Here is an 11,602-nt window from a genome sequence, read left to right on the forward strand (position 1 = left end):
AAAAATCAATAAATATAAATATGAGTCTTTCTATTAAAATGAATCAGACATTTAATCTGTATTTATGAATATAATATGATACAGAAAGAGTGGTAATTAAATAAATGCAAAAACACTATGTATATTGTTAAAATGTACTGTACAACTTGTTGTAACAACTTAACATTGTGGCAAAAATTAGTGGTTATTAAATAAATGCAAAAAACTTACAAAAATGATTTATATTTAAAATTTACTAATTTATAATACAATATATAATTTAAATATAGAACTCTGGAAGTGGAAAGTGTACTTCTTGAGCCTTATAAAATATGAAGTAATAGTAAAAAACGTTAAATTAAAAATGCCTATAGTTACATAAATATAAATTAGAAGAAGAAATTAGGACTTATACTGAAACAACTGCTCCTTCCATTATTTTGGCAATGTTCTTTCCATAATACCGTCCAAACTATCCACCTCATTATTGCACCTGGTGCCTCGTCTACAAAATTAGTATTATGGACAGAAGTGAAGATAAATTAAAGTCGGATATTATCGTTATTCGCTCTCATAGTTTACATGGTAGACCTGATTGCATCAGTTGTCGGACTTGTTGTGTCTGCGTTGGAGAGCGGCTGCCAAGTCCTGCTTCAGCGCCAACTGCTGGCGGCTCTCGTTCAACGGCTGTACCGATCTCAGACTGTTCACGATGTCTTTCGTTTTGCTAAAGTAAATTTCGTTCAAGGTGTTGCGAATCTTGTTCTCCATATCCTCGACCATTCGCCCAATGTTGGCGATGTGTGGATTCACGTCGTTGACTGTCGCGTCCTGTTCCATCTGTCTGGTCAAGCTGCCGCCCAAGTTCATGGTGCCAGACTCCTGTTTGTTGGTCTGCAGCCACAGCATAGCGGTCGATGTCATTTTATAATGGGAGTTCCTTCCGGAACTCTTCTCCTGCACCTCCACCACGTGAAGCGAATCCCAGCATCCCTTTATTTTTTTACTGCCGTCACCCGTCTTTTTTATCAATATTACTCCTGCAACAACATGTTTTTAAAGGTTTTTTTTTTTTGGTCGTTTTGATAATGTTACCAGCAAATCCGTGATCCAAGTCCCAGAAGTAAACGGATGAGACACCGCCTTCGAAGTACATTTCTCTGTATTGATCAAATGCATGGTTCGCGTCTAATTCTAGTTTTCTCAAACGCTCCGACGGCATAGAACCGTCGTCCAAGGGAGGATAATACGTATTGGACCATGGTGACCTAAAAACACGAAAAAGTTACAACCACCAAAGTATTAACTCTAGAGCATAAAGAAATTAATAGAAATAAAGTATTTAATTAAAGTGAATTTATGGTTATACATTTAAACTCTATTTACTGCATGTGATTTACCATAGTTTATATCACTTATCTATGATTTTGAATAATAGTATGTTTAAATTAAAAAAGTACTTATAATGTTATAAATTTTTTCTGAATACAAATATTTATGATTCATAAATTTTGTACCTACAAATGAGTAAATTCGCAAAATTAATTGAATAAAATAGTATACAAATTTTTCTTACAATTATCTAAATAATAAAATCACAATATAAATTACAACTGTTGTGTTATTGACTAACATGTTTACTTTACTTATCTTACAAGTGTCAGTTACACTCAAAGTATACTGGAGAGATAAAAAATGTCTACCAAATATAGTATATGTGGACATTTATAATTATAACAAACGAAATAATATTACAATTTTCTGATCTTCCATTGACAAAATATTCACTGACTTATCAGATTTATATATCTGTATTTATACTAACAAACAAAGCATCTACATATTTGAAACATTATGAAGTTTCCTATTTCCTTTAATCTTCTATGATTTAAAGAAAGGTTATAATTTTTGAAGAAAAATTTTCCAAATTATATTGCAAGTCTACTTGATATAAAACTATAGTGAAGTGGTAACAATTAATCAAAATAAATAAATAAGGAAGAAATTATTGTTGACTAAATGAATATTTAATTATTTACACAATTCATAAAATTTCTGAAATATTTATATTTAAATAATAATAGAGTACATATTTTAATTTTAACAATAAGAAAAATATTAAAACTAAATGTTTAATTTTTTGTTTTCATAGAACTCATTTAGTCTACAACAAATTTTCAAAAGACATCATATCACAAACCTGTATGAATCTCCATCTCTATTATAGTCACAGAGTAAGTAATCTTTCCCAGTTTCCTTATCTTTGGCAATTTTCAATGGCTGATCTACAGATGACAATAAATCTTCACACAAACTAGGAACTAAATCTATCAGATCGCAAAGATTTTTCTCTATTTGCTGTGGGGGAAGCCTACGCATTAAGTCCAATGCACAATCGAATTGGTCTCCCTTAAACAAAAAAGGTTACATGAATAAAACTATTAATTTACTAAATCACATCCAATAAAATCAATTCTATTTATGTACACCAAGAAATGTATATTCCACCACACCATTATGAAATTGCACAATGTTTTTGCAACTATTTCTTGTTAAGATAATAAAGTACAGTTATGTGTAGTATTATTTTACGGTATAAAAATACATCTCAATGTACCACATTAGCCTAGACAGTGGGTGTGACATTCCGATATTTATTTAAGCAAGTAAACGAAGGCAGCGGAAAGTATTGTGCTAAAACAGAGCTATATTAATGCCTTACCATTTTAGATAGATGTAATTAAAATTAAAAATTGTTTAAAAGTAATTCTGATGAGAAAACAAAACGTCAACGTCCAAACAGTTTGGTGACTAATTTTTGACAGATAAATTTCATTTGCAATTTCTAACAAGCTGTCTTCACATCTTCACCTGTCAAATTTTATTTGGATTGTACAAATTTAAAGTGAATTTGTTATTACTTGCTTGAACATTTCGGAGTAATAAATTACGTAATTGAGTTACAAAATTATATTACAATCTTCTTATACTTAATATAATGCATTATTTAAACTTTTTAATAGATAAACAGCTTTAAATACACAACGCTGCCAAATTTCATAGGAAAGTTCGTTGAACTTCTTTTTTTATCGTTTTGTTTTTGAAAATTTGCGACCAATAATGTACTTTATTTAATGACTTATTATTCTATAGGTTTGTTTAATTATTTCTTTATTTAATATAATTTAAATATAGACAACGTTTTTGTACCAAATTCAAGAGCAATCACTTAAACGTGACAACACCGCAAAAGTTTATGTTGGTAATCCGTAATCATCAAACTTCTCTTTTTAACTTGGCAACGAAAGTAGCTACAGCAAAATGGTGAGCTAAATACTTTTTTCAAATTTATCTGGATCATCCTAATTAAATTTTACAATAATTCAACATAAAATAACTTATTATGTACCTCCGTACCTGAGTTTTGTTATATTTTTTTATATAAGTGTCTGTTATTAAATTTTTGTATTTAGGTTATGTCATGTTTACATGCTAAAAAAGAACTTATTAGAAATTTTTGAATACTTGTATAAATTTACCTGATTTTTAACATGTTTAATTGTTGTTAAAATATATTAAAAATATGTCAAACATGACCAAAACAAGATTTAGTCAGAGCATTATTTATAACCTATATTTGCATTTTAGGCCAAACGTACGAAGAAGGTTGGAATCACCGGTAAATATGGTACCCGTTACGGTGCTTCCCTTCGTAAAATGGTGAAAAAGATGGAAATCACCCAACACAGTAAATATTCCTGCAGCTTCTGTGGAAAGGTCAGTTAAAACTTCTATTATTCTCCATTCAAATTGAATGTAACACTCTAGTAACTATTGTCGTATTTCGTTTACAAACACTTTTAATTAGGGGTTCAATCTGTTGTTAATTCTTTTGCCGCTAATTTAATAAATATATCAATTAATTTCATTCAGAAACTTGTTAGAGTTTCATTGATTGTTATGTTACTATTGTTGTAGGATGCCATGAAGCGAAGTGTAGTAGGAATCTGGTCATGCAAACGCTGTAAGCGTGTTGTTGCTGGAGGCGCATGGGTGTACTCCACAACAGCTGCTGCCTCAGTCAGGTCCGCTGTCAGACGTCTTAGGGAAGTTAAAGAACAGTAATTTTATAATTGTAACAAAATAAAATAAGTGAAAAACCAACAGTTTGTTTTCTTTAATGCAGTGTCTGTAATTCCTCTTATCAAAAATTCTTAACAGGTAAGGAAATATTTTACAAATTAAATTGATTGATTATAAAATATTTTTATTATATGTGTGTTTGGAGTGTTGTGTTATTATTATATTGGAATTTCTGTGCAGTTATTGCATTTATATTTTAAGGGTTGTGTGTGCCATATTTGTAAATTAATAAAAACATGGAACAAATTGGCTTACACTATACTGCTCTATTTTGATCAAATAGGTGATAGTTTTTGATTTTTTTTAAAGAGAAATAAATTTTTGATAAACTATTCACATATTTCTTTAAAGATTTCAAACTGAATATTCTAACAACTTTCTTACTATAGCAGATAGAAATTTTTTTGGATAATTATAATCTTTTATGTGATGTGAGGTTTATAAAATAAATAGAAATAAAACGCCCTTTTTATCCAATATACAGAAAATTTATTCTTAAAAAACAAAGTTAATATTATTTAGTGAGAATAAATAACAATATTAATAGAATAATTAATTTTAATTGAAAATAATTAAAAATGTTTTTAACTTAAAGAAATTCATAATTATTAAAGCACTCTCATGACCAGGCCAACATAAATAATATATTGCAATAACTTATGCAGTAGTAGCCTCATCTTTATTTTAATCACGTAACTAAGTTTTGTTACTAACATTAATGTTACTTTAGTATGATTACATCATTCCAATATACGCAGATTGTAATTGTAGTGACAAAACAAATAGTTAATAGTTTTCGACTGCATAAAATCTTCAAATTATAAATGATGATTTATGTTAGATTATATATTTGTTGCAGCTATATAATAACTGAAGGAAGTTAGTTTCATTTATTTTGGAATATGATAATGCTAATATATAAAATATATATATATATTAATTTAAACGTTAATAGAAAACTTTAAAAAGATTGGATAATATTTGATGAAATCATTTATTGGTAATTGATAAAAGAAGATAAATTAAACAATTATTGCTCACTTTATTTTTTATTACTGGTAAAAATTAATAAAACCACTATTTTTAAAACTTTTAATATATTTTTTTAATTTTAAATCTACTAAAATTTTTCTTTTAATTACATTCATGTATAAGAAAGCATATTTTTATATATACGAGTACTAGTCTACTAGTGAGAATGTTGTACAATATATCATATCATCTTGATTCAAATTGAATGTCAAAGCAATATTTTTAACAACTGGTTGAGTGCAAATCTATTAGTTATAAAAGTGCCATCAAAGATTAAATATATAATTAATTGCAAATTATATATTTAATTAATCTACAACTGCATAAATTAATAAATATTCAACATTCACAAATTTGCTAATATTTTATTAACTATTATTATTCTTAACACGTGTGAATATGTTAATGCGACTAATAAATTATCGATTGGGACAGTAACATTAACAAATATTCAGACTATCCCCCGTAAGCAAAGGCATTTCCCTTAATCCAGCGAAGGAGTGTTAAGTAGTGCCAGCGCGCAACCACTTGCGCATCGCACTTGTCTCGTTCTTTTTCTTCGCGATGCGGGTGGTCCATCGTTCTCTGTCCAACGCGACGGACCACCAATAAGGTTTCTCTCGCGTCCACATCAACACGCAACACAAACAAGTCCAAAACATTTGAAACATGTGCACCCCATTGTCTGGCCAGTGATTCCACCGAATGTACGAATATGTGCTAGATGAAGACGAAGATGAGACTGTTGCTGTGCTTCTTGTGCATTGTGCGCGTGTATTCCATCATCAACATCCTGGAGGAGGTGGGCACCGATGAGGACTTTAAATTTAAATCGCCGAGCGAACGGGCCCCGTTCATCAAGCACCGGGGACACAAGAACAACAACGAGGACATGTTCTTGGACAAATCGTTCTTGGATTACAGCAAACGGCCGGCAACTTGCGAGCCGATATTAAACAATTACACCTGCATGGGGGCCAAGTTGCCGTACAAAACGACCACCCTCAATCTCACCGACCTGAATTCCCAAGAAAAGGTTAGTAGGTATAAAAATAGAGTTGTAAACGTTCAAGAAGCTGGAACGCTGACCAAGACGGTGCGTACGGATCGTAATTTCTTGGTAAATTGACCTGGCATTCATAAACAAGTTCAACGATATCGATACGAGAGCGTCTTTCAAGTTTATTCGGATGCGTGATTAATTTGTTTGAAATTAGTTTAACAACGACCCAGGATATTAGTAATGTGAACTTGAAATACTTTTCTTTACATGGTAGTGAATTTATAAGTTTAATAAATTATTGACAATATTAATTATTCTTTAAAATAATTTTTTATTAGTATTTTTTTTTATATTTTTGTTAAATTAGTTATTATATTCTTTAACATTATTATGTGCTTATTAACAGTGTGCTTAATAATTTTATTACATAATACATATCATTTTTAAAATAGTATTAAGTATCTATTAGTTGTTTTTTAATAAGTCTTTATCTTGCATATTTTGATAATTTATTACATGTTTACATCACCATTTTCTTTTAAATTAATTACATTTTACTAATAAAATATTAAAAATTGTCATAATTTCTTCAAATTGCAAATTTTTATAGAACAAAATACGTTTTGTATCTTTAAAATTAGTTTTTTAAATTGTTATATGATTAAATACATTATTATTCACCAAAATTTTTGAATAAACAATATTTGTTGTTTAATAACATGTCAAAATATCATTTGTCAAGAAATTGAAATGTATTTTAATAAAACAATATTTTATAGTGTGACCCATTTAAAATGAAAATGTCTTTTTCATTGACTAGTATTTTAATTATCCATCAAAACCCTATAAATAAATATGTTCCATCTTTTTTGATTTTATTGTTCTTTAATATAAGTAAATTGTTTTACAGTATGGCCCATTTAAAATGAAAATTTCTCTTTCATTGTCTACTATTTTAATTATTATCCATTAAAACCTTGTAAATAAATATGTTCCATATTTTCTTAAAAAAAATAACATTTTTAATATAAGTAAAATATTTTACAGTGTGTCCCATTTATAATGAAAATGTCTTTTGCATTCAATATTCTTTTATTTTTTATTCATTAAAACTCTACAAATAAATAAGTATTTTCTGATGTTATTGTTCTCTAATATAAGTAAAATTGTTAGTTTAATTGCTTTAAAACACGCATTTTATTATATAAGCGCATATTATTCATGTTTTATGTAATTTTCTATTTATTGTAGGTTCAAGAAAAACTGCAGTACTATCAGTTCATCCGTTACATCCCTAAATGTTGGTCGGTTATCCAGCCGTTCTTGTGTGCACTGTACATGCCAAAATGCGAGGACGGGAACGTTTATCTGCCGTCTAGGGAGATGTGCAAAGTGACGTTGGAACCGTGCAAAATTTTGTACAATAGTTCTGTTTTTCCCGAATTCTTAAACTGCGAGGACGAGCGGCTGTTTCCGCCAAAATGCAAGAACGACATTCAGGAGGTGAAATTCAACACCACCGGTTTCTGCATGGATCCGTTAATCAAGACTGATTTACAAGATTGGTTTTATCCAGGTATGTTTCGATGAACAATCGAGGCACTAATAATTAAATTCTCATACACTGTATAATCATAATTATTAGTAAAAAGTTATATTGTACGTTTAATGCTGAATCAAACTTTTTTCATCATTACAGAATTGTAGATTTTAAGATATTATTCAGCATAGCATAGCAAATCGAGGTTTACTGTAAAATTTAAATTTTGCAAATTTAATGTTCATATTTATATTTCAGATGTTGAAGGTTGCGGTTTAAAGTGCAAAGATTCCCTTTACACCGAAAATGAACATTACCAAATCCACAAGCTAATCGCATACTGCGTTTTAATATGCATCGCCCTCAATTTATTCACCAGCACAACGTTCATCATAGACTGGAAAACGGCAAACAAATATCCGGCCCTAGCAATTTTCTACATCAACGTGTGCTTTTGCATTTCGTATTTCGGATGGCTTATCCAATTTTTGGGCAACGACACCAGAGAAGATGTCGTTTGTAAGAAAGACGGAACGTTAAGGAAGTCCGAGCCGAGCGCAAGCGAAAATCTATCGTGCGTCATTATTTTCGTCATGGTTTATTATTTTTTCGTTGCCGGTTTAGTGTGGTTCGTCATCTTTAGCTACGCTTGGTACATGAGTTCGCTACAAGCTTTAGGTAAGTGATTTTGGACATTTCGGGAACTTGTTCACACCCACACGTTTTTGCAGGGAAAATACAGGAGAGGGTGGACAAGAAAAAGGCCTACTTCCACCTAATTTCATGGAGTCTACCTCTAATTTTGACTATCACCACGATGGCAATAGGAGAAATAGACGGTGACTACGTTACAGGAATATGCTTCGTCGGTTTCGTTAATAGAGCTGCCAGAACTGGTTTACTTCTAGCTCCTTTAGCTGCGACGATGTTGGCATCCGGATATATAATCGTCAAAGGTTTGTTGCTTTCATTAAATTCAACCTTGGTATTAACCAGTAACTTCTTATAGGTCTTATACTTTTAACGAAAGTGAAAATGGAGAGTCGTGACATAATATCAGAACATTCAAGTAGGAAAATACGTTCGAATATTGTCAGGATGAGCGTGTTCACGGTGTTTATGGTCATGTTTTGCGTCATAACCTTCGGCTACCACCATTACATTTCGGTTAACACCGATTCCTGGACGTCCAGCTTGAACTCCTACATAATGTAAGATTATTGTTCACTCAACATTTTAGAAATATCACTAATTTGTTTATAAATTGAAGGTGTAAATTGACTAGTCTGAGCACCGATCACTCCCACTGCAAACAGGAATCTAGGCCGAGCGTGGCGATGCTTCAGTTACAACTCTTGGCAGTTTTTGGCTCCGGAATTGCTATGGCGTCTTGGTGTTGGTGTGATGCCACCTTGCACGCCTGGGGAAGATATATTAGGAAGTAAGTAAGTTTGTTTTAATTCTACAAATTGACGTATTTAAACAAAAACTGTACTAAATCGATTTACAGAAAATTTAATTGTGAAAAAGACGAACAAACTAAACACCAGAAGCACAAAATAATAGCCCAGGCGTTTGCGAAGCGTAAGGTGTTCAACAAGGGCGGTAAGATCTCAATAATATGTCTCAGTCACACCGACCCCGTCGGCTTGGAGTTCGAGTTAAACAGTGCCGCTAGTAGTAACGAACTAAGCACTACGTGGGCAGCCAATTTGCCACGTTTTGTTAACAGACGAGGCGCTGTGCCTAATGAAGTAAACTACTCCGTCTCAAGCAATAACATGTCCGTTGATTCGGAACTTAGCTTAAACGTACGACATGTCAGCATCGAAAGCAGGAGGAACTCGGGTGACAGTCAAGTATCAGTTCAAATTGCCGAGCTGAAAGCTAGGAGAAAGGTGGGACGATACGTGAACGTTTGCAAAGGAATTTTGTATGTCATATTATTGATTGTAGGTGAACGGCAGAAGACACAGACAGAAACACGGGATGAGGAGCAACTCGAGAAGCTCACACATTCGCAAAAACAGGTACAAAAGAGAAAGCAGCACGAGTCTAGATTCGCATTTCCAATTTTTGAACGCCATAACCGGTGGTGATACGAAAAATTTCGCACCCAATTTGAATAGAAGATTAGGAAATGCCGGTAAGTAATAAAACGCTAACTAAATGCACAATTTATGATCGTTTGCTATTTTACAGGGTTGGACAATCAGCAAATCAACAACATCGTCAATACTAAGATTTTCAACAGGGACGTGAACATAAGTGAGGATGAAAACGTGTCTGTAACAATATCCGAAAGTAAATTCAACGTTAAAGTAAGCAACGCTCCCACAATGGATCTAAATGATCAGTGGCTTGTTGAATCGCTGTGCAAAAAGGGTGGCGTACAAATTGAAGAAATTCCATCCAGTTCAGATTCGGACTATAAAGACAGTGCACAGGAAAAACGATATTCCAAATCAGGTTAGTTACTGGCTATTGTTTGCCTACATTGCAATTGTAATAATCCATTTATTTAACAGGAAGAGACTCGCATTCGAGTAAGAAATCAAGACGTTCTAAACGTTCAGCCCGAAAACACTACAGCAGTCGTTCAGCCAGCGAAGAAGAAACTCGCAGGCCCGCCGACGATACGGATAGTGACAGTAGTTCGTGTGCTGAAATCCAGCAGCTCGTACAAAGCTCCTTGAATTCTGGAGTGAGCGTTGGTTACGAGAAGAACAGGGGCAGCAGACAATCGAAGACTTCGAATGATGTGGCCGTTCAGGCGAACGCGCATGACATAGTCAGCCAAACGGCCGCATTCGATTTGGAGATGCAGAACATAAAGACTGAAGAAAAAGAGAAGCACAAAAGTAAGAAAATGAAGACGAACGAGAACAAAAAGTATAAGAAATACTGTGATATGAACGGATCATTTGATAAAATTAAAAAGTCCAAGGAGAAATATAGAAAATACGGGAGCTCAGAGGAAATGGTCATATTAAATGACTCTAATAGAAAATATTGAGTTCAACTGTAAATTATTTTAGTATTTTACTACTATTTTATGAACAATATTCTCATTTAGGAATTGTAGTGTTATGTAGGAAATACCAAATTTTCTAGTGCAGTATTAGATATGTAATGACTAGTTTTGTATAAATTTTATACTGTTTTATATTAAATATATAAATGCGTTTGCTTGTTTAATTTGACTGACGTTAACTGCCCAAAAACAACACTAACTCTAACTATTAGATTTGCTTTTATATGAAATTTAATATTTTTTTCATGTCAAACCAGAAGCTCTGTACGATCAAAAGATACAACAAAAATACAAAATTGATACTTGCCAATATAATTTAAGTCAATCATTTGCTGTACGGTCAATAATAATCCATCCTGTCAGGTCTTCACAGTTACAATTCGCATTTGGTGCTTCCGCAGACTTCTCAATATCGGCGTGAAGATTGGAATGGTATCATGACCGAATGAATTGGGATGGTAAATGGAATACAGTTGTGTTTCCTTACAAATCCCGGATTGCTTGGGGATGAAAGAAGGTTGTGAAAGAATCAACAAGAAGAGAAACATAAATCAGCATATTCTGTATTGTACGAGTGTGTAATGATTTGGGACTCTAATTGTTAGGTAAGGAGGCCCTTGATTATGTATATAAGGGACTACAAACTCACACTCTTATATACTGGAAGTATTAAGGTCCGTAATTGTACCTTATGTTCGAGGCATCGCAGATTTTGCGTGTTTCAAACAAACTCAATTTTGCCCTGGACATCTCATTCTCCGAACTGACTAATCTCAGAAACAAATTAACAATCTGATCTGTAGGAAGCTGAGACAGTAGCTGTGTGTCTGAATTTGCTAGATGGGCCTACATATTACTGGTCAAAATGGGT

General features: G+C 32.4%; 3 protein-coding genes across 3 annotated transcripts; 2 read left to right on the forward strand and 1 right to left on the reverse strand.

Moving 5' to 3' along the window:
* Positions 1-206: 206 nt before the first annotated feature.
* LOC109600052 (F-actin-capping protein subunit beta) lies at positions 207-2,844 on the reverse strand. Its single transcript, XM_020016125.2, has 4 exons — positions 2,702-2,844; positions 2,180-2,388; positions 1,075-1,247; positions 207-1,019 (listed from the first exon to the last, which is right to left on the reverse strand). Exons 1-4 carry the CDS (start codon positions 2,702-2,704, stop codon positions 580-582), a joined length of 825 nt encoding a protein of 274 aa, XP_019871684.2. The 5' UTR covers positions 2,705-2,844; the 3' UTR covers positions 207-579.
* Positions 2,845-3,147: 303 nt separating this feature from the next.
* On the forward strand, positions 3,148-4,143 carry LOC109600043 (60S ribosomal protein L37a). The gene is made up of 3 exons (XM_020016113.2): positions 3,148-3,303; positions 3,628-3,756; positions 3,958-4,143. Exons 1-3 carry the CDS (start codon positions 3,301-3,303, stop codon positions 4,102-4,104), a joined length of 279 nt encoding a protein of 92 aa, XP_019871672.1. The 5' UTR covers positions 3,148-3,300; the 3' UTR covers positions 4,105-4,143.
* A 1,527-nt stretch (positions 4,144-5,670) lies between these two features.
* LOC109600605 (protein smoothened) lies at positions 5,671-10,882 on the forward strand. Its single transcript, XM_020016781.2, has 10 exons — positions 5,671-6,190; positions 7,409-7,733; positions 7,956-8,375; positions 8,429-8,653; positions 8,707-8,908; positions 8,968-9,138; positions 9,208-9,595; positions 9,654-9,843; positions 9,900-10,166; positions 10,226-10,882. The coding sequence occupies exons 1-10, from the start codon at positions 5,879-5,881 to the stop codon at positions 10,711-10,713; spliced, it is 2,988 nt and encodes a 995-aa protein (XP_019872340.1). The 5' UTR covers positions 5,671-5,878; the 3' UTR covers positions 10,714-10,882.
* The last annotated feature ends 720 nt before the right edge of the window (positions 10,883-11,602 follow it).

This window comes from Aethina tumida, chromosome 1 (assembly GCF_024364675.1).
Source record: "Aethina tumida isolate Nest 87 chromosome 1, icAetTumi1.1, whole genome shotgun sequence".
NCBI classification, from domain to species: domain Eukaryota; kingdom Metazoa; phylum Arthropoda; class Insecta; order Coleoptera; family Nitidulidae; genus Aethina; species Aethina tumida.

Coding starts and splice junctions, on each gene's coding strand:
- LOC109600052 (XM_020016125.2), bottom strand. Junction 1,248..2,179: donor AGAGATGGAGATTCATACAG/GTTTGTGATATG, acceptor TCGTGTTTTTAG/GTCACCATGGTCCAATACGT. Junction 1,020..1,074: donor CTTGGATCACGGATTTGCTG/GTAACATTATCA, acceptor ATGTTGTTGCAG/GAGTAATATTGATAAAAAAG.
- LOC109600043 (XM_020016113.2), top strand. Junction 3,757..3,957: donor CCTGCAGCTTCTGTGGAAAG/GTCAGTTAAAAC, acceptor CTATTGTTGTAG/GATGCCATGAAGCGAAGTGT.
- LOC109600605 (XM_020016781.2), top strand. CDS start 5,879: ATGAAGACGAAGATGAGACTGTTGCTGTGCTTCTTGTGCATTGTGCGC. Junction 8,654..8,706: donor CGGATATATAATCGTCAAAG/GTTTGTTGCTTT, acceptor AACTTCTTATAG/GTCTTATACTTTTAACGAAA. Junction 9,844..9,899: donor TAGAAGATTAGGAAATGCCG/GTAAGTAATAAA, acceptor GCTATTTTACAG/GGTTGGACAATCAGCAAATC.